This window comes from Schistocerca americana, chromosome 5 (assembly GCF_021461395.2).
Source record: "Schistocerca americana isolate TAMUIC-IGC-003095 chromosome 5, iqSchAmer2.1, whole genome shotgun sequence".
In the NCBI taxonomy this organism is placed as follows: Eukaryota; Metazoa; Arthropoda; class Insecta; order Orthoptera; family Acrididae; genus Schistocerca; species Schistocerca americana.
The window spans coordinates 561,084,461-561,105,326 of NC_060123.1; the positions used below are offsets into that span (position 1 = coordinate 561,084,461).

The 20,866-nt window shown below is 47.0% G+C and overlaps 1 protein-coding gene across 1 annotated transcript in view; it reads right to left on the minus strand.

Moving 5' to 3' along the window:
* The window catches only part of LOC124615513 (cytochrome P450 6k1-like), a 90,147-nt gene that overhangs the window by 35,082 nt on the left and 34,199 nt on the right, over positions 1 to 20,866 (minus strand). The window contains exon 3 of the mRNA XM_047143472.1: positions 18,581 to 18,846. Within this exon, the coding sequence (XP_046999428.1) occupies positions 18,581 to 18,846 (266 nt within the window). The remainder of the gene's footprint in view (positions 1 to 18,580; positions 18,847 to 20,866) is intronic.

Genomic DNA, 20,866 nt, shown 5'->3' on the forward strand with positions numbered 1-20,866 from the left:
ATGGAAGAGCCAGATAAGCCGTTGCAGATGTGACATTCTGGTACATTAATAACCGGCGTAGCTGACAGAATGTTGAATGCAAGCTTGCGAAAGTGTACAAGTGCCGGATGTCAGTTTGTGGGATGGAGTTCCATGGCTGTTGCACTTGTTCTCTCAATATAGGGACGGTTTATGCTGTTTGTGGATGACACTGGAGTTGTCCAGTGATGGCCCGTATATATTCGACTGCAGACATATGTGGTGATTGTGCAGGCAAAGGCAACATGTCGAAACTCTGTAGAGCATGTTAGGTTACAAAACCAGTATATGGAACAGCGTTATCTTACTGGAAAACAACTCTTGTATGCTGTTTATCAATGGCAACACAACAGGTCGAATCACCAGACTGATGTGCAAATTTGCAGTCAGAAAGCGTGGGGTGACAACAAGAGTGCTCATGCTGTCATATGATATCGTACCCCCGACCATAACTCCAGGCGTAGATCCAGTGTGTCTAGCACGCATACAGGTTGGTTGCAGGCCCTCAGCTTGCACGCTTCTGACCAAGACACGGTTGCCATCACTGGCACCGAGGCAGAACCAGATTTCATCAGAAAACACAACAGACCTTCAGCCTGCCTTCCATTGAGCTCTCGCTTGACACCATTGTAGTCGCAAACGGCGGTGGTTCGGGGTCAGTGTAATGCACGCTCGGCTCGGAGCTGTCCTTGAAGTAACCGATTTGTAACACTTCGTTGTGTCATTGTGATACCAGCTGCAGCTCAGATTGCTGCTTCAGATGCGGTACGATGCGCCAGAACGACACACCGAACAAGATGATCTCCCTCCTTGGTAGTGCCACGTGGCCGTCCGGAGATCGATCTTCTTGTGATTGTACATTCTCGTGACCACTGCTGCCAGCAATCATGTACAGTGGCTACATTCCTGCCAAGTCTCTCTGCAGTGCCGCAGAAGGAACCTCCAGCTTCTCGTATTACACGACCTCGTTCAAACTCAGTGAGGTGTAGATAGTGGCGTCTTTGTCGCCTTAAAGGCATTCTCCACTATCATCAGCCCACCGCGTCCATCGTGAAAGGTCCAGCCCCAATGGCAACTCACGACCGTTACAGCGTATATTTACAGGAAATCTGATTTGAATCTCGTTAGCCACTCTTATGCGACTGGCCCGAAATCTGAATAGATATCATCATTCAGATGTAGAACCTCGCCTACCTACTTTGGTTCATGGCGTACAACTCCTCGTGCTACGATTTTCTTGTCGGCATTGGATTTACTCATTATACATATACACTCCTGGAAATGGAAAAAAGAACACATTGACACCGGTGTGTCAGGCCCACCATACTTACTCCGGACACTGCGAGAGGGCTGTACAAGCAATGATCACACGCACGGCACAGCGGACACACCAGGAACCGCGGTGTTGGCCGTCGAATGGCGCTAGCTGCGCAGCATTTGTGCACCGCCGCCGTCAGTGTCAGCCAGTTTGCCGTGGCATACGGAGCTCCATCGCAGTCTTTAACACTGGTAGCATGCCGCGACAGCGTGGACGTGAACCGTATGTGCAGTTGACGGACTTTGAGCGAGGGCGTATAGTGGCCATGCGGGAGGCCGGGTGGACGTACCGCCGAATTGCTCAACACGTGGGGCGTGAGGTCTCCACAGTACATCGATGTTGTCGCCAGTGGTCGGCGGAAGGTGCACGTGCCCGTCGACCTGGGACCGGACCGCAGCGACGCACGGATGCACGCCAAGACCGTAGGATCCTACGCAGTGCCGTAGGGGATCGCACCGCCACTTCCCAGCAAATTAGGGACACTGTTGCTCCTGGGGTATCGGCGAGGACCATTCGCAACCGTCTCCATGAAGCTGGGCTACGGTCCCGCACACCGTTAGGCCGTCTTCCGCTCACGCCCCAACATCGTGCAGCCCGCCTCCAGTGGTGTCGCAACAGGCGTGAATGGAGGGACGAATGGAGACGTGTCGTCTTCAGCGATGAGAGTCGCTTCTGCCTTGGTGCCAATGATGGTCGTATGCGTGTTTGGCGCCGTGCAGGTGAGCGCCACAATCAGGACTGCATACGACCGAGGCACACAGGGCCAACACCCGGCATCATGGTGTGGGGAGCGATCTCCTACACTGGCCGTACACCACTGGTGATCGTCGAGGGGACACTGAATAGTGCACGGTACATCCAAACCGTCATCGAACCCATCGTTCTACCATTGCTAGACCGGCAAGGGAACTTGCTGTTCCAACAGGACAATGCACGTCCGCATGTATCCCGTGCCACCCAACGTGCTCTAGAAGGTGTAAGTCAACTACCCTGGCCAGCAAGATCTCCGGATCTGTCCCCCATTGAGCATGTTTGGGACTGGATGAAGCGTCGTCTCACGCGGTCTGCACGTCCAGCACGAACGGTGGTCCAACTGAGGCGCCAGGTGGAAATGGCATGGCAAGCCGTTCCACAGGACTACATCCAGCATCTCTACGATTGTCTCCATGGGAGAATAGCAGCCTGCATTGCTGCGAAAGGTGGATATACACTGTACTAGTGCCGACATTGTGCTTGCTCTGTTGCCTGTGTCTATGTGCCTGTGGTTCTGTCAGTGTGATCATGTGATGTATCTGACCCCAGGAATGTGTCAATAAAGTTTCCCCTTCCTGGGACAATGAATTCACGGTGTTCTTATTTCAATTTCCAGGAGTGTATTTTTGGCGGCTGTCTTAGTTGCTTCATTGAATTGCATATTAAAATTTTAGACATGTGAACTTTTCTAGATTCAATTTAATGTAAAATAATTATGATCTTCGCTAGCAGACAGGGCGCATGCTGCCAGAAACCCTTTCTGGGGCCCGATAATTAGTCCATGGCAGTTGCCATCCAGAGCGCCTTCGGGTTGAAGTTAAATTTATTGCCTCTTGCTGATAATATTAGGGAGTACCATTTACACAGGTAGTCCCTCACTCAGAGGGAATGTCGAGTTACAAATAAAGCCAGTGGATCTGTGGCCGGATGTTTAATGGCGATTGATCTGCTCAGCGCAATGTCTACGAAAAGGGCTGGTCATGTGGACTTGTACCGCCAGCCTCATCCGGTCATGGTGTACAGCTTCTGTTTTCTCCTGACACATATGCCTTGTTGATCTGTAAGCCTGACATGTAAAACCGCTACCTCACAGATCCCTTGAAAAAATGTAGCAGATGTAATCTGTGTGCTCTGCACTCATTTTCTGTCCATGAGGAAACAATACTTTTTGTTTCTCAGGAGACAAACCAGTGTCATACGGTTTCCGGATCTTTCCTGTATGATCAGAACTCGACATAATAAATAAATGTTGTGTGGCTAGGGCCCCCCGTTGGGTAAACCGTTCGCCCGGTGCAAGTCTTTCGATTTGACGCCACTTCAGTGACTTGTCCGTCGATGGGTATGAAATGATGATGATTAGGACAACACAACACGCAGTCCCTGAGCGGAGAAGAATCTCCATCCCAGCAGGGAATCGAACCCGGGCCCTTAGGATTGACATTCTGTCGCACTGACCACTCAGCTACCGGGGCTGGACACTCAACATAATTCCGAGAATCGAAAAAGAAAGCTCACACAACCACACTGTCTTACTATCGTGTGATATTTCTATTGGAGACCAGATTAAGTTGCACCGAAAATAATCTGCAATGAACAATGAAGTTGTTAAATAAAATTAGTAATGTATTCAGAGGCTCATTATTGGAAGAGCTTGCTCCTAATGCAAGAGCTCTGATTATAATGTCAAACAGATACTAAATTCAGAGATTATTGTAGCACCATAGAATATGTCGGGGTGTTGAGATATACACAGCTTGAGAAAAAAATGAAGCGCCCAAAAGACATGGACGGATGTCAGTATAACTTCGTACATGCACACACCAGCAGTGCCAGGTGGAATGGCTACTGGTGTGCATTAGTGTCGTTCGTGCATAGCTTTGTTGCCAGGCCTTGTAGGGTATGTGAGGGCGTGACAGCGTCAGAAGTCGCGTGATCACAATGAAGGGCACGGATATGTCGCACATTCGTGTGAGACAACGTTATCATCACCAGACAGAGTTTTAAAGAGGAATAATTGCGAATCTCTGTTTAGCTGGCAGGTCGAATCGTGCAAAATCCTTGTTTGTACGGCTTTCGGATGTAACAAATGCCTCATGTTGGACTGTATGGCATCTGAGGTCGTTCTTACTCGTCGATAAGCTTCAGGTCGACCACTTCTGACCATCACAATGAAGGACTGTGTACCCAGCACGCCGTTATCACTACACATCTGCGCCTATGTTCTGAGAACGAATAGTGGACTCCCTACAACGTTCTGTGTCATCCTGCAACACTGGACAGATACTATCGGCAGCCGTATTAGGGAGATACCGTTCCATGTGTAAGCTGCTATAACATCGCAACACAAACGGCTGTGTTTCGAGTGGTGCGTTGATTGGGAAGGATGGGCTGCTGATGAGTGGCATCGCATTGGGTTCAGCGACGAATAACGGTTCTGCGCTACCGCGGCTGATAAATAGCGAGTATGGCGGAAAAGATATTGGAGAGGCACAGCGGTGTTCTGGCGTCATAATATGGGGAGCCATCGGGTAACACTTCGGGTCACGGACAGTAATGACGAAGGCACTGTGGCGGCATAACGGTACCTCACGGACATCTTGCATTTTCATGTGGTATCTACACTCATGCTCATAAATTAAGGATAATTGCAGAATTTGGTGCCACAGAACGTGGCACTACACAAAACTTGCGCTAATAGCATAGGCACATAGGGAACACACACGACACAGATCTGTAAGTACACGGTATTGGTGATAAGTTGAGAAAACCGTCCCGAAACACATGTGCTACAAAACGCCACTGTTTCCTGCGTATGTATCCCGACATCAATATGGGATATGATCACCATGCACACGTACACAGGCCGCACAACGGGTTGGCATACTCTGGATCAGGTGGTCGAGCAGCTGCTGGGGTATACCCTCCCATTCTTGCACCAGTGCCTGTCGGAGCTCCTGAAGTGTCCTAGGGGTTTGAAGACGTGCAGCGATACGTCGACCGAGAGCATCCCAGGCGTGCTCGATGGGGTTTAGGTCTGGAGAACAGGCAGGCCACTCCATTCGCCTGATATCTTCTGTTTCAAGGTACTCCTCCACGACGGCAGCTCGCTGGGGCCGTGCGTTATCATCCATCAGGAGGAAGGTGGGGTCCATTGCATCTCCGAAAAGGCGAACATACTGGTGCAAAATGACGTCCAGATACACCTGACCTGTTACAGTTCCTCCGTCAAAGACACGCAGGGGTTTACGTGCACCAATCATAATCCCACCCCACACCATCAAACCACGACCTCCATACAGGTTCCTTTCAAGGACATTAAGGAGTTGATATCTGGTTCCTGGTTCACGACAGATGAAAACCCGACGAGAATCACTGTTCAGACTATACCTGGACTCGTCTGTGAACATAACCAGAGACCACTGTTCCAATGACCATGTACTGTGTTCTTGATACCAAGCTTTACGGGCTCTCCTGTGATCAGGGGTCAGTGGAATGCACCTTGCAAATCTCCGGGCAAATAAACCATGTCTGTTCAGTCGTCTGTAGACTATGTGTCTGGAGACAACTGTTCCAGTGGCTGCGGTAAGGTCCAGAGCAAGGCTTCCTGCAGTACTCGGTGGCCGTCTGCAGACATTGATGGTTAGATATCGGTCTTCTTATGGTGTTGTATACTGTGGACGTCCCGTACTGTAGCGCCTGGACACGTTTCCTGCCTGCTGGAATCGTTGCCATAATTTTAAGATCACACTTTGTGGCACACGGAGGGCCCTTGCTACGAACTGCTGTGTTTGACCAGCATCCAGTCGCCCTAGTATTCTACCCCTCATAACGTCATCAATATGTGTTCTTTGAGCCACTTTCAACACACAGTCACCATTAGCACGTCTGAAAACGTCTGCACACTTACTCGCTGCACCGTACTCTGTCAGGCAACAACACACCTCTTCGTATGTGGGCTGCTGCCAGAGCCACCGTGCGACGAACGCAGGTAAAATGCACAGCATGGTCGTACCCCAAGGTGATTTAAACCCGCAAACCGCACACCAGAGCGTTGTTGCACCATGTATGATTATCCTTAATTTGTGAGCATGAGTGTATAATGGGACAGAATCGTGGCGCCATTTTTCAGCAGGACAATGCTTGTCCACCCATGTCACCTGTCTCTCTGAATAGTGTGCGTGATGTTGAGGCACTCCCGTAGACAGCAAGATTCCGAGGTCTGTCTCCAACAGAACGTTTGTGGTAGCATCTCGGACGTCAACTCCGTGCCAATGCCAGTATCCAGGATATGAAAGACAGGTCAGAACATTTGCGGGTTCATTTTACATCAGGAGAAAATACAACACTTTATGACACCATTCCCAATCGAATCAGAGTGTACATTCAGGTCAGAGGGGGGTTCAACGTTATGCCGATTAGTGGGCTCATACCGCCAAGTTCTTTGTATGTTTGACTCGCTTTTGTAATCGCTGAGATAACATCAGATAACCTCTCAACCCACGACGGACTTAGGGAAAGCAGGAAAAGGTGTGGACGGGGCCTAATCAGTTACCGTTGGTTGCACAGTAAACACATACACTTTATTTAAGAAAATAATTTTTTAAAAACAATCATTTTAGAATAAAATGACTGTAACACAAGCTACACTGACGGCTGAAGACCTTAATTAAGAAAGAATTCAAATTATTTGTCGGCTGAAGGCCACGAGCAATATTTCAGAACAATTAATAGCTGAAGGTCTGAATTACAAATGAGGAAGGCAATTACACGTTCAAAATACCAAAATAATTTTTAAAACAACCAAATAAAAAAAATTAAATGTAACACGAGCTACACCGACGGCTGAAGGCCTTATTTACAAGAATTCAAATTGTTTGTCGGCTGAAGGCCGCAAGAAATAGGAATAATTTAAACAAAATATTATTTTTTAAACAATTGACACAATCAGACCAAAGAAAGAAGGGAGTGATCCACAGACAGTGCTCCAGGGATCGACCTGGGAAAGTCCCTCAAACGTAAGTAAGCTGAGACAGGCAGCCCAGGATGGTAACTCAAACCAGTCACAGTTTAAACGCAAGACCAACACTCTCGCAAAATCTACCTAACGTCCGATGTCCAATGCAACGATGGAATCACCCGTGCCAGGCAGACGATCGGGGTACACTCTCGACATCGTAAAACGACAAACATTATACAAGAGAACATGTTCAGACGCAAGAGTAATCCGAGGTAATCACAACAAGCTGCTTCCGCGAATCCAGTACGCAGACAGCGTTAAAATGACTGCTAATTCAAAACCACACTAGATACACACGGATCCGTGAAAACAGTACCACAAACAACTCAAACAATATTAAAACCAGTCACTGTGGAGCAACAGGACGAATTACAAACACAGAGGGGCCAGAAACGGTCGAAAAAAAACGGTCGGAAAACCAAATACACGTCGTCCGCTGAGATGAACGACCGAACGACCACCCAACGGTCGTTCCCGCTCAAGTCAGCCACGGAAAGGTCCCAGTATGAATCATCGACTGACAACTTATAGCCATGAGGTCACTTCAACGGACGGGCACACACACACAAGTGAAAGTTTCACTACTCGAATGTAACGATCCATTCAACTTAAACTCGCTGAATCCGGACCTCGACGTGGTCGTGTACTCTCGCGACCACATCCTTCCATCGGGCAGTGCATATACCGCCAGCTCGCTCGGCGAGTACTGGCGCTGTCGGACCTCGCTGCTGCTCCGTCCCCACTGAACTGCCGACACACTCCGGCCCGGAAATACTAGAGGTCGCTCCAAAGATAGTACCACAGTACTCGCTACCGATAAACGCCGCTGCTGCCACTCACGGACAGACAAAGCGAGCAAACGTAGTGGCGCCAGTGAACACACTAAGAAAACGAGAGGTCACAATCCGAATACACGACGCCAACCTGCCAACAGCACAAACGTGAGCTGGAGCACGGCTCAATTTCCTCTTTCCGTTCTGGATGCTTCACATTTTCCGTCGGGCAGTTCATGCACCGACGGAACAAATATCGCAGTGATGAAATATAATTAAGTGGAGTAATGAAATTTCGGGAACACAGTTTTCTAGGTAATATATTTAATTGGTAACATTGCAAGATCACAGCTTAATGTCAGTGGGAATTTGAAATGTTAAATCATGGTACATTAAAGGGAGGTTTACTACCTTTGACCCGAAGAAAGCATGTTCTTTTAAGAATTGTTTTGTCGGGATGTTTTATAGATATCAATTTCAAATTTTGTCGGAATGTTTATTCACATTTCCTCTAGAAACTGGAATTTTTTCGACCGGAAATGTCGAAGGACAAAGGCGGAAGTACCGTCGGAACGAAACAAAATTTCGATGTAGACCTCCACGCGTGGTATGTAACAGGACAGCCGGCTGGTCTGAAATCAAAATTGAGTTGACGTCAGCGAAGTATGTAAGATTCTTTAGGAGCTGTACCTCGCTTAAGTTATTTGGACTATAGGAAACAAATTGGCGGCCATTTGAAAAAAAAGGGTTTTTTCATCGATTTTGCGACTTCGTCGGCCAAGTAAAAGTATTTATAGTTGATGGATCGGAATAAAAGTGGTACAACTCCTAGACAATTTAGTTAGTTTCGTTGGAAACAAAGAATTATGCCAATCGGTTCAGTAGATTTGAAGTTACCATACCGCGCGATAAAAAAAAAAGTCATTTCGAGAAAACGCGTTTGAAGTTTTGACTACATATAAATGCAATATTGTGCAACGTGCGTTCAATCTGCTATTACGGGTCCATAAACTAGTCCTTCCTCTTCCCTATAGAGGGCGTTCTGCTCGATGTGATCCACCCTGCGCTGCTCCAGAGCCGCTCGTACGGCCGGTGAAAAGCGGTTGTCGGCCGCTTGAATCCGGTGGTAGTCCGAATGCTTGGCGAACTGCGTCGAATAGAGACCCAGGGTGCCGTCCATCGTTGTCATGGTCTTCAGAATTGCTGAATACCGTTCGTTGACGCTGCTCACTGCCAGAAAAGTCGCAATCTCCACAGTCTTCGCACCAGAACGCAAATGCTTGGGCGCTAACTTCCAAACACACGCGTACAAACTTTCATTTGAATTTTGTTTGTTTCCTCCCAAGCACCGGTACAATAACTCGTCCTCCGAAAGAAAAAAAAAAACTGGCGCGTGAAAAAGGCCGATTTCAGGCAGGTGCATTTTTTTGTTCAACCGCGAATAAGAAGCATTTCCGTTCCGTATTCGGAAAAACCGTTTCAGGGGTGGTTTCTAAACACTTTTACGGATCCTAAAATGAAATTTAAAAAAAAATCGATTTTTCGAACCAAAAGATAGTAAACTGCTCTTTAATAACCGGCGTAACCACCATAATGTTGAAAGTAAGCATGCAAATGTGCATGCATTGTGTTGTACAGGTGCCGAATGGTAGTTTGTGGAGTTCCATGTCTGTAGCACTTGATTGGTCAATAAATGGAGGTTTAATGCTTTTTGCGGATGACGCTGTTCATTCGATGATGTCGCATACATGTTCGGCTGGCGACAGATCTGGTGATTGTGCAGGCCAAGGCAACGTGTCGACACTCTGTAGAGCATGTTGTGTTACAACAGCGGTAGCAAGCATTATCCCACTGGAAATCACCCTCTGGAATGCTGTTCATGAATGGCAGCACAGCTGGTCGAAATCACCATGCTGACATACAACTCTGCAGTCAGGGTGCGTGGTATAACCACGACAGTGCTTCTGCTGTCATACGAAATCACACCCCAGACCGTTATCCTAGTGTAAGTCAGGAGTGCCTAGCACCCAGACAGGTTGGTTGGAGGCCCTCAACTGGCCTCCTTCTAACCAACACACGACCATCATTGAAACCGAGGCAGAACCAGTCTTCCACAGAAAACAAAGCAGACCTCGACCCTGCCCTGCTCTCGCTTGACACCACTGAAGTCGCCAATGGCGGCGGTATGCGGTCATTGGACCGCACGCTACAAGGTGGCCGGCTCGGAGCTCTCCTTGAAGTAACCGATATGTAAACATTTAGTTGTGTCACTGTGGTGCCAATTACTTCTCTGCTGCATATGCAGTACGATGCGCTAGAGACATACGCCGAACACGACGGGCTTCCCTCTCGGCAGCACCACGCATCCGTCTGAAGCCCGATCTTATGGCGACCGTATATTGTCGTGATCACCGCTGTCAGATGTCATGCAAAGTGGCTGCGTTCCTCCCAAGTCTTCCTACAGTGTCGCAGGAGGAACGTCCAGCTTCTCACAGCCCCACTGCACGACCTCTTTCGAACTCAGTGAGGTGTTCATAATGGCGTCTTTGTCACTTCATCAACATCACTTCCCCCACCCTCAGCTCAAACTCAAAGGTAACTAACGCTCGCGACAGTTGCAGCATGTACACTACTGGCCATTAAAATTGCTACACCACGAAGACGACGTGGTACAGACGCGAAATTTAACCGACATGAAGAAGATGCTGTGATATGCAAATGAATAGCTTTTCTGAGCATTCACACAAGGTTGGCGCCGGTGGCGACACCTACAACGTGCTGACACGAGGAAAGTTTCCAACCAATTTCTCATACACAAACAGCAATTGACCGGCGTTGCCTGGTGAAACGTTGTTGTGATGCCTTGTGCAAGGAGGAGAAATGCGTAACATCACGTTTCCGACTTTCCTAAAGGTCGGATTGTAGCCTGTCGCGATTGCGGTTTATCGTATGGCGACATTGCTGCTCGCGTTGGTCGAGATCCAATGACTGTTAGCAGAATATGGAATCGGTGGGTTCAGGAGTGTAATACGGAACGCCGTGCTGGATCCCAACGGGCTCGTATCACTAGCAGTCGAGATGTCAGCCATCTTATACGCCTGGCTGTAACGGATCGTGCAGTCACGTCTCGATCCCTGAGTCAACAGATGGGGACGTTTAGAAGACAACAACCGTCTGCACGAACAGTTCGACGACGTTTGCAGCAGCATGGACTATCAGCTCGGAGACCATGACTGCGGTTACCCTTGACACTGCATCACAGACAGGAGCGCCTGCGATGGTGTACTCAACGACGAACCCGTGTGCACCAATGGCAAAACGCTATTTTTTCGGATGAATCCCGCCTCTGTTTACAGCATCATAATGGTCGCATCCGTGTTTGGCGTCATCGCGGTGAATGCACATTGGTATAGTATTCGTCATCGCCATACTGGCATATCACCCGGCGTGATGGTATGGGGTACCATTGGTTACACGCCTCGGTCACCTCTTGTTCGCATTGACGGCACTTTGAAAAGTGGACGTTACTTTTCAGATGTGTTACGACCCGTGGCTCTACCCTTCATTCAATCCCTGCGAAACCCTACATTTCAGCAGGATAATGCACGACCGCTTATTGCAGGTCCTGTACGGGCCTTTCTGGATACAGAAAATGTTCGACTGCTGCCCTCGCCAGCACATTCTCCAGATCTCTCACCAATTGAAGACGCCTGGTCAATTGTGGCCGAGCAACTGGCTCGTCACAATACGCCAGTCAGTACTCTTGATGAACTGTGGTATCGTGTTGAAGCTGCATGGGCAGCGGTACCTGTACACGCCATCCAAGCTCTGTTTGACTCAATGCCCAGGGGTATCAAGGCCGTTATTACAGCCGGAGGTTGTTGTTCTGGGTACTGATTCCTTAGGATCTATGCACCCAAATTGCGTGAAAATGTAATCACATGTCAGTTCTAGTATAATATATTTGTCCAATGAATACCCGTTTATCACCTACATTTCTTCTTTGTGTAGCAATTTTAATGGCCACTAGTGTACTTAAAGCAAATCTGATTTGCTCGCTAACGGTGGCGTTACTAGCGCCACTCTTTTGCGACAGGCCCGAAATCTGAATAGTCATAATGGTCCAAATGTAGAACTTTCGTTAATGTCACACGACTTCTTCTTGGGGTTCCAATTTTTTCTCCGTCAGTGTATTTTACCAGGCGAAGTCGTTGCCTTTCATGTTTTTATTTATTGCCATATTTTCGTCATCCAGCATGGAGGGGCAAGTCGACAGGGAGAAAGGGCCACCTTGGCGAGGATAGTGCCCGGCAGCCTTGACCTGAAGCTTCCACGAGGCTTGATAAAAGCTGCGAAGAAAAATAGTGGCTAGTTTCTCGGCCACTACGTCGCTTCGGAAGTACGAGTAATCCATGTGTCCGGAAATTAGTGCCATCTTTCTCTGCGTCATCCGAAAGTTCGCTCCCATTAGTGCCATATTTTCAGATTTAGTTTTAAATACTTTGAAAAAAACATAGAACAGAAACTATTGTGGACGGGCAAAAGGTACAGGGAGGCTACTGACAGTGGGAGAATGAATCATAATGGTCACGTGTCCAGGAATTGCGCGTGTAAGTCGATGCACTCATACCAAGTCAGTATGCTACATTTCTATTTCCTGATGGAATCCACTAAATCCGCGTGGCGTGGAGTCGGTAAGTGTAATTCGGTATTTTATAGCCACAGCCAGTTTGTCTGCTCACGACTCTATCCAAGTGCAGGTGTACTTCATCTGTGAGCCAGATGCAGTTGAAATCAAATCCTTCATTATCGATCATTGTGAGAATCTGATTCGCAAGGTCAACCCTCTGACGTACAGCTCCTCCTGGTACGGCCTGGTGGTTTTGTATTCTGGATCAGTAGCTTCTGCGAACCGGAACGCTTGAAACCAATCCCTGCTTCTGTTCTTCTGACGGATTTCATTGGATTTTGCTTAATAATTACAGAAACCGTGGCGACATTTTAAAAAGTAACAACAGTTTGCATGGGGCCAACATTCCTCTCTAGATCATCAGCCACTCTGCCTGTCCGTTGGAATATGGCGAATAGCTTGCGAATTGTTTTCGCATCGGGTTCTTTCGAAACATTATATCGTATTCGAAGACTGTACCTTGTTCTCGTAGGCTGTAATGCATCATCTTTATTCCACAATATGGGTTTTATTCTTTTAAATTTTTTCATTAAAGTAAAAAATGTCATCGAAGAGGGAATATATTATGTTACCCGTAAGGAAAAAAGAACATGCAATAATAAAACTGACAAGAAGATGCTGATTTTCTTAGTCTTTGGTTACGGCTTAAACTAATTCTTGCTCACAGGAATTTACTTTCAATCGTATGCTAGAACTGGCTGCAAGTCATGCAGTCGTAGTTGGAAAGCAGAGAACTTCTCGACTCGAAACCGTGTTATTGCTAAACGTTAATGCAAAAGTGTTAGTTCGCATGATAATTATAATAATCACAATCGGACTTCGTTAAAAACATAGGCTAGAAGTTCGACTTACGAATATTGAAATGGGAAGACGATAGCAAACTTGTGGCGCGTGAACATCACGTAATCGAACTGACTACTTGCAACCAATTTACAGGCCAAAAGTTTTACGAGAAGCTTCATTAATACTAGAATGCAAGGTTATCCATTGTACTACAAAATAAAGATGAAATAACCCAAATAATGTTATTGTTTCACAACAGAATTCAAGATACAGGTGAAGTGTTGGTAGAAGAGCCAACACCGTGTTGCTAGAGGAGGCCGAAATGCACGCTTTTAAGCTCACGCAGGCTGGCGTGAGGTCTGGAACAGGTCAGAGAAATAAGACTAGCAAAACAGGAGGTAACTGGTAGAATACTTAACTTTAATCCATAATTGGAGAACATCGGTCTGACGGTACAGGCATCACAAGTTAAATATCTTTTGATAATGGCGCCTTGCTAGGTCGTAGCAAATGACGTAGCTGAAGGCTATGCTAACTATCGTCTCGGCAAATGAGAGCGTATTTGTCAGTGAACCTTTCCTAGCAAAGTCGGCTGTACAACTGGGGCGAGTGCTAGGACGTCTCTCTAGGCCTGCCGTGTGGTGGCGCTCGGTCTGCAATCACTGACAGTGGCGACACGCTGGTCCGACGTATACTACCGGACCGCGGGCGATTTAAAGGCTACCACCTAGCAAGTGTGGTGTCTGGCGGTGACACCACAACAGAAATAACTTAACTTTAGAGCAGCAAGGCTCAACAAGGAAGGAATACCAGTGTAACAATTAACTATTAGTGTAACCAAAAGGAAAGGATCGAAAATGCCTCGCACAGACAACTGAGATACAAAGCCGAAGTTCACCTTCAGAGACGTAATCTTATATCAAAATATCAAGTTCAGTCCGGGTGGCTGCCTGAAATAGAATGTTTTGCTACAAGGACTGTTTTCTAACCTGTGGTATTCCAGTACAAAAATTTCTTTGTTCAATGACAAACATGATTTAAACCGCTTCCATCGGTACACTAAGTTCCCTTCACATTTCAGGTGTGGAACTGGTCGTTCTGAGTTGCGATGCACTGTTCATAGGCACTACGTATTGCAATTAGAGAGTCACCTGTTACAAGCTTCTCGAATTACTTCGAAACTTCTGTATAAGTTACTTACAGCTTTCGCCATAAACATACCGATTGCTGCCTATTTGATTTTGAAATCAGGGACTCATTCGCTGGGCACCCTATAAATAGTATCGGTTGTTACTACGCTGAAGAACCAAAGAAACTGTTACACCTACCTAACATCATGTAGGGACCCGCGAGCACGCAGAAGTGCCGCAAGACGACGTGGCATGGACTCGAATAATGTCGTGAAGTAGTGCTGGAGGGAACTGACACCATGAATCCTGCGGGGCTGTCCATAAATCCGTAAGAGTACGAGGGGGTGGAGATCTCTTCCAAGCAGAACGTTAGAGAGCATATCCCAGATATGCTCTGTAATGTTTACGTCTGGGGATTTTGGTGGTCAGTGGAACACTCAGAACAGTGTTCCTGAAGCCACTCTGTAACAATAATGGACGTGTGGGTTGTCGCGTTGTCTTGCTGGAATTGCCCAAGTCCGTCGGAATGGACAATGGACATGAATAGATGCAAGTGATCAGACAGGATGCTTACGTACGCAACACCTGTCAGAGTCGTATCTAGACCTATCAGGCGTCCCATACCACTCCAACTGCACACGAACCACACCATTACTGAGCCTCCCCAGTCTGAACAGTTCCCTGCTGACATTCCGGGTCCATGGCTTAGTGAGGTTGTCTCCATACCCATGCGTGTCCGTCGTGTCGATACAATTTGAAACGAGTCTCATCCGACCAGGCAACATGTTTCCAGTCATCAACAGTCCAATGTCGGTGTTGACGGTCCCAGGCGAGGCGTAAAGCTTTGTGTCGTGTAGTCATCGAGGGTACAAGAATGGGCCTTCGGCTCCGAAAGCCCATATCGATGATGTTTCGTTGAACGGTTCGCACGCTGACACTTGTTAATGGCTGAGCATTGAAATCTGCAGCAATTTGCCGAAGGGTTGCACTTCTGTCACACTGAACGATTCTCTCCCATCGTCGTTGGTCTCGTTCTTGCAGGATCTTTTTCCGACCGCAGCGATGTCGGAGATTTGATGTTTTGCCGGATTCCTGATACGGTTCACTCGTGAAATGGTCGTACGGGAACATCCCCACTTCATCGCTACCTCGGAGATGCTGAGTCCCATCGCTGGTGCGACGAGTATAACACCACGTCCAGACTCATTTAAATGTTGATAACCTGCCATTGTAGGAGCAGTAATTGATATAACTTGTTGTCTTTTATAGGCGTTGCTGACTGCAGCGCTGTCCTTTTAGACATCTCTGCATCGGAAAACGCATGCCTATATCAGTTTCTATGGCGCTCCAGTGTAATTAAAGTGCAGTTGGAGGTCCAGAATCGGCTGTAACTATTATCATATGACAGCGAAACTTGGTAGGTACGCTAATGCGTTAATGTGGAAAAAATTAGTTCCGATTTTGGTCAACATCTCGCACTGTACGTTGTTTGTATGACGGTTCTACACCCACGCTGTCGTTTAACAAGCCGTATCGTGGCTGAACTGTATGGCTATTGGTAACAGATACCGTGATCTGTTGGTGAAACTGTTTTGTGTGAACAGCAGCAATTATAGTGGAAATGAGAGTTTGGCGTCATTGGCCGGGAGGCCCAGTACGGGCCGGTCCGGCCGCCTTGGTGAAGGTCTCATTACATTCGACGCTACATTAGGCGGGGAGATGAAATGATGATGAAGACAACACAAAACCCAGTCCGTGAGCGGATAAAATCCCCGACCCAGCCGGGAATCGAACACGCGCCCCTTAGGACGGCAGTTCGTCACGCCGACCATTCAGCTATCGGGGCGGACAGCAATTATAGTGCTGGATTGAGAAAGTATTGCCGACTGAAAGGTGTGGGGAGCCGATTCTATTAAATGGTTTAAGGAAGATAATACTGAAATTTGAAAACACAGGTGAGTTTCGTGTTACACTTGGAAGAGGAAGTCGTCCTATCCCAGTGGAAGTTGCTGGCCAAGTTGCTGTTACTGTAACTGATCACGCAGTACGTGCGCTGGGTAGTGCTTCTGCTGGGGAAGTCTCACGAGAAATGTTCATCCCCTGGTCAGCAGTACGGAAAGTTTTGTGGTCTATTTTGAACCGGTACCCGCAAAGGATCAGACGGTGCAGCAACTGAAACATCATGATCCGGAGCAACATTCTAAATTTGCTCTTCGGTTTCTGGCACGGATCGAAGATGATAACATGTGGCCGGGCAATATTCTATGGAGTGGCGAGGCACATTTTACACTACGTGGCGAAGTGCACGCAGAGGACTGCCTAATTTGGGGTACTGCTAAACCGCGCGTTCCCCGCGAAGAGGCACTGCACTCGCCATGTGTGACTGTGTAGTATGGATTCACAAGAACTTTTACTGCCGGTGCGTTCTTCTTTTAGGCGAACACATCCAGACGGCCTGTCAGGTGTACAGTGACGTCTGCACGTTATCGAGACGTCCTTGTACAGCATGCGATTCCTGCTTCGGAAGAGCCCAACTGTGTAGGAAATCACTGTTTTCATGGGATGGGACAACACCTCATGTCGTTCTACCAGTGTAAGACTTGCTTAATGCAACCTTCCACGAACGTGTTATCTCCAGAAGTTTTCTAGATGCATGACGTGCAAGGTCGCCTGATGAGAAACCCAGTATTCGGAACACGTTGCTCAGATCCACCAGAACTGCTGGAAACATGTCATTTTATGTATGTGACATTTCGTCGACGTCTGCAGTTCTAATACTGTACAAATTATGTAAGCGATGGTTAATAATGAAATAACAACGTTATGCCTTTCTCACAAGGGAACCTCCCCATCGCACCCCCCTCAGATTTAGTTATAAGTTGGCACAGTTGATAGGCCTTGAAAAACTGAACACAGATCAATCGAGAAAACAGGAAGAAGTTGTGTGGAACCATGAAAAAAATAAGCAAAATATACAGACTGAGTAGTCCATGCACAAGATAAGCAACATCAAGAATATAAGACCTCACGAGCGCCGTGGTCCCGTGGTTAGCGTGAGCAGCTGCGGAGCGAGAGGTCCTTGGTTCAAGTCTTCCCTCGAGTGAAAAGTTCAATTTTTTATTTTCAGACATTTATTATCTGTCCGTCCGTCCGATGCGAGGTAACTGCCTCGTAGTATGGGGACGCTACACCTAAACAATCATCGAAACACACGACGTCAGTCGACTACAGCGCACGGAAGAGAGAGTATTCCTGCTAACGAGGCTCCCTGGCTGGCAGTTGACTGTTCGCTACTTTGGACGAGAGTGCATTAAATACGTGAGATGTATTCCGTGGGCAATACGGTATAAACTTATTACAGTGAACAGATACGTCAATGAACAAAAGGACAGATCATAACTTTGCGAAAATAAAGAAATTAAACTTTTCACTCGAGGGAAGACTTGAACCAAGGACCTCTCGGTGCGCAGCTGCTCATGCTAACCACGGAACCACGGCGCTGCTGAGCTCAGACTCTCCTTTATGTTGCCTATCTTGCGCATGGACTACTCAGTTTGTATATTTTGCTTATTTTTTCATAGTTCCACACAACTTCTTCCTGTTTTCTCGATTGATCTGTGTTTAGTTTTTCAAGGGCTATCCACTGTACCAACTGATAACTAAATCTGAGGGGGGTGCGATGGGGAGGTTCCCTTGTCAGTGTTTGACCTTTTCTGCCTGCACCTTGTTCCCAGTCCATTACGTATGGAAAAATTTCTATTCATCTGTCTTGCCATATTTGCACCTGACGGCCAAAATTGGAACTTTTTTTTTTTTCAGCGTAAATCAGTTCTGTAGTGGAATACCTACCAAGGTTCGCTTCCGTACAATAATTGCAGCCGACACTAGACCTCTGTGAATAGCTGCACTTTAATTATAATCACCCAGTACCTATAATAGTGGCTGGTTGCTGTTTTTACTTTATTGGAAGAATTACCTCGTATTTTTGCACAATCACGCTCTCATAGTATCGATTTTCGACACAGTAACACTGTTATTCTGTGTGCCTGTAAACAGCACAAGGAAAAGAGACTGCACCTGAACGTGCACTTTACATACCACCGTAACGGTTTCACCAGTTCGGGATTAATAGTGCGTAAGACTTCGAAGATCGTCCGCGTCATGTTGCTCTCGAAGATCCTCCGTCCCCACTGGCGGAAGTCGGCGTCTGGGTTGCGCTGACAGTTGACCTCAATGCCGAAGACTACGGATGCGATGATGTCCGTGGTGTAGCGGGCCCCCACCTCGCGCATCTCCATCACCTCCCCTCGTGAGGCCGGCTCCTCCAGCACGTCTGACAGCTCTCGACCGCAGTCCAAGATCGTCTGGAACGACAGAGGACAAATTCCGTGCAGAATACGGTGCCTGGTGCGCACTGACCAATTTTCGTCCGAAGCGCTGGGCGAGTTCATTCGTTTGCTTGGAAGGTTCAAAATGGTTCAAATGGCTCTGATCACAGTGGGACTCAACATATGAGGTCACCAGTCCCCTAGAACTTAGACCAACTTAAACCTACCTAACCTAAGGACACCACACACATCCACGCCCGAGGCAGGATTCGAATCTGCGACCGTAGCAGTCACGCGGTTCCGGACTGAAGCGCCTAGAACCGCTAGGCCACACTGGCCGGCTGTTTGGAAGGGGCGACCTACATTTACTGCCCGCTTTCAGCTGGTTCAAATGGCTCTGAGCACTATGGGGCTTAACATCTGTGGTTATCAGTCCCCTAGAACTTAGAACTACTTAAACCTAACTAAGGACAACACACATTCATGCCCGAGGCAGGATTCGAACCTGCGACCGTAGCAGCCACGCGGTTCCGGACTGAGCGCCTAGAACCGCTAGACCACCGCGGCCGGTGCTTTCAGCTGGTTGGGATGGTAGAATCAAGGTGCCCGTACTACAGTCCTTCTCAAAGGATTTTCCGGAAACTATCCAGTAAATAAATTCATTTCTGCATTACTTATAGCTTTATACGTCAGCTTCATGGTAACGTGCTTATCATTTCGTTTGTATTCATCGTTACTGTGATATCTGCATTTAAGTAAGACACTCCACAAAATTCGAAAAAGTTTGTAATGAAAAATGGGCAATTTAGGTAACATATTGGATTTTTCTTTAGACTTGGGTAGAGGTCTGTACCTGTCGTCAAAACGGTTTGAGATATCGAAACGAGATTTTGGTAAATCATACCATGCAAAGAGAAGAGTATTTTGTCATAAGGTTACTATGTGAACCTTCATTATCTACCTGCAGACGTTTTCAGTGAAAGAATGTAATTTTCAAGGGCCGTCGATAACTGATCAATCAACAAATAGTGTGGATTTTGGAATAATATAAGTGAGACATTAGACCTTTATTTTTGTTCCAAGGACGTATTTTTTCATAATCTATTGGTCTTACATGTCCTCAGTTCCTCACTTAATAAATCGCTTTTTCAGAAATCTCTCGCAACTGCGATTGCACAACGTATTAATGAGGTGATGTTGTGGGAACTCCACTGTGTTTTGGTAAAAGAAGCAAATTTTAACATGGCAACAATAGAAATGTAGGTTGTACACAAAATTCGCCACCCATAACGCTTCTTTGGATGTTACAAATGGTTAACAAGTCTGATGCAAATAAATCGATGCTTTTGTTTCTTTTCTGTGCAATTCGTTCTGGACAGGAATTACAGTAGAGGTGCTAGCAGATTTTTTGGGTGGTCACCACGCAAATATGGACGTGGAAATGCTTCACTGAATGTTTACGAAAACTCTGAGCATAGGCCTCAGTTTAGACGGCATTTCCCCTCCAACGCTCAGCATTTCCCCTACAGCACCTGCCCTCAACCTCCACCACTACTGCTCTCCGCACTCTTGCCCTGTCGACTGTGCATCTACTGGCCATATTATTATGCATGCCCTATTATTATGCATGCACTCTACCTAAGGAATTCACTGTGTTCAATACAAAATTATATGGGATCCTGAGGGCATTGGAGTAGATGAGCTGTGCTAAGGCTGTTAAATTTCTCGTGTGCTTTTAGTCCCTGAGGGCCTATCACTTTCTGCAACTCTTCCACACAAATGATACTCACAGAAACATGCTATTGTACTGAGACCGTACAATGTAGGAGTACTTTTTCCTGCCACAATAAATCATATAATAGGCTACCACTCAAGATTAAGGGGGGACGTTGATGAAATTGACCAAAAATGTCAATTTTCGATTTAAATTTTATTTGTTAGTACAGCTCATGGACAACAAGTTCCCAAAGTTTCAGTGTTGAAATAGCATACAAAGTGCCTCAAAATTAGTTAAAAGTGTGACGCGGCCTCCTTGCCACTCCAAGCTCAGAGGGAT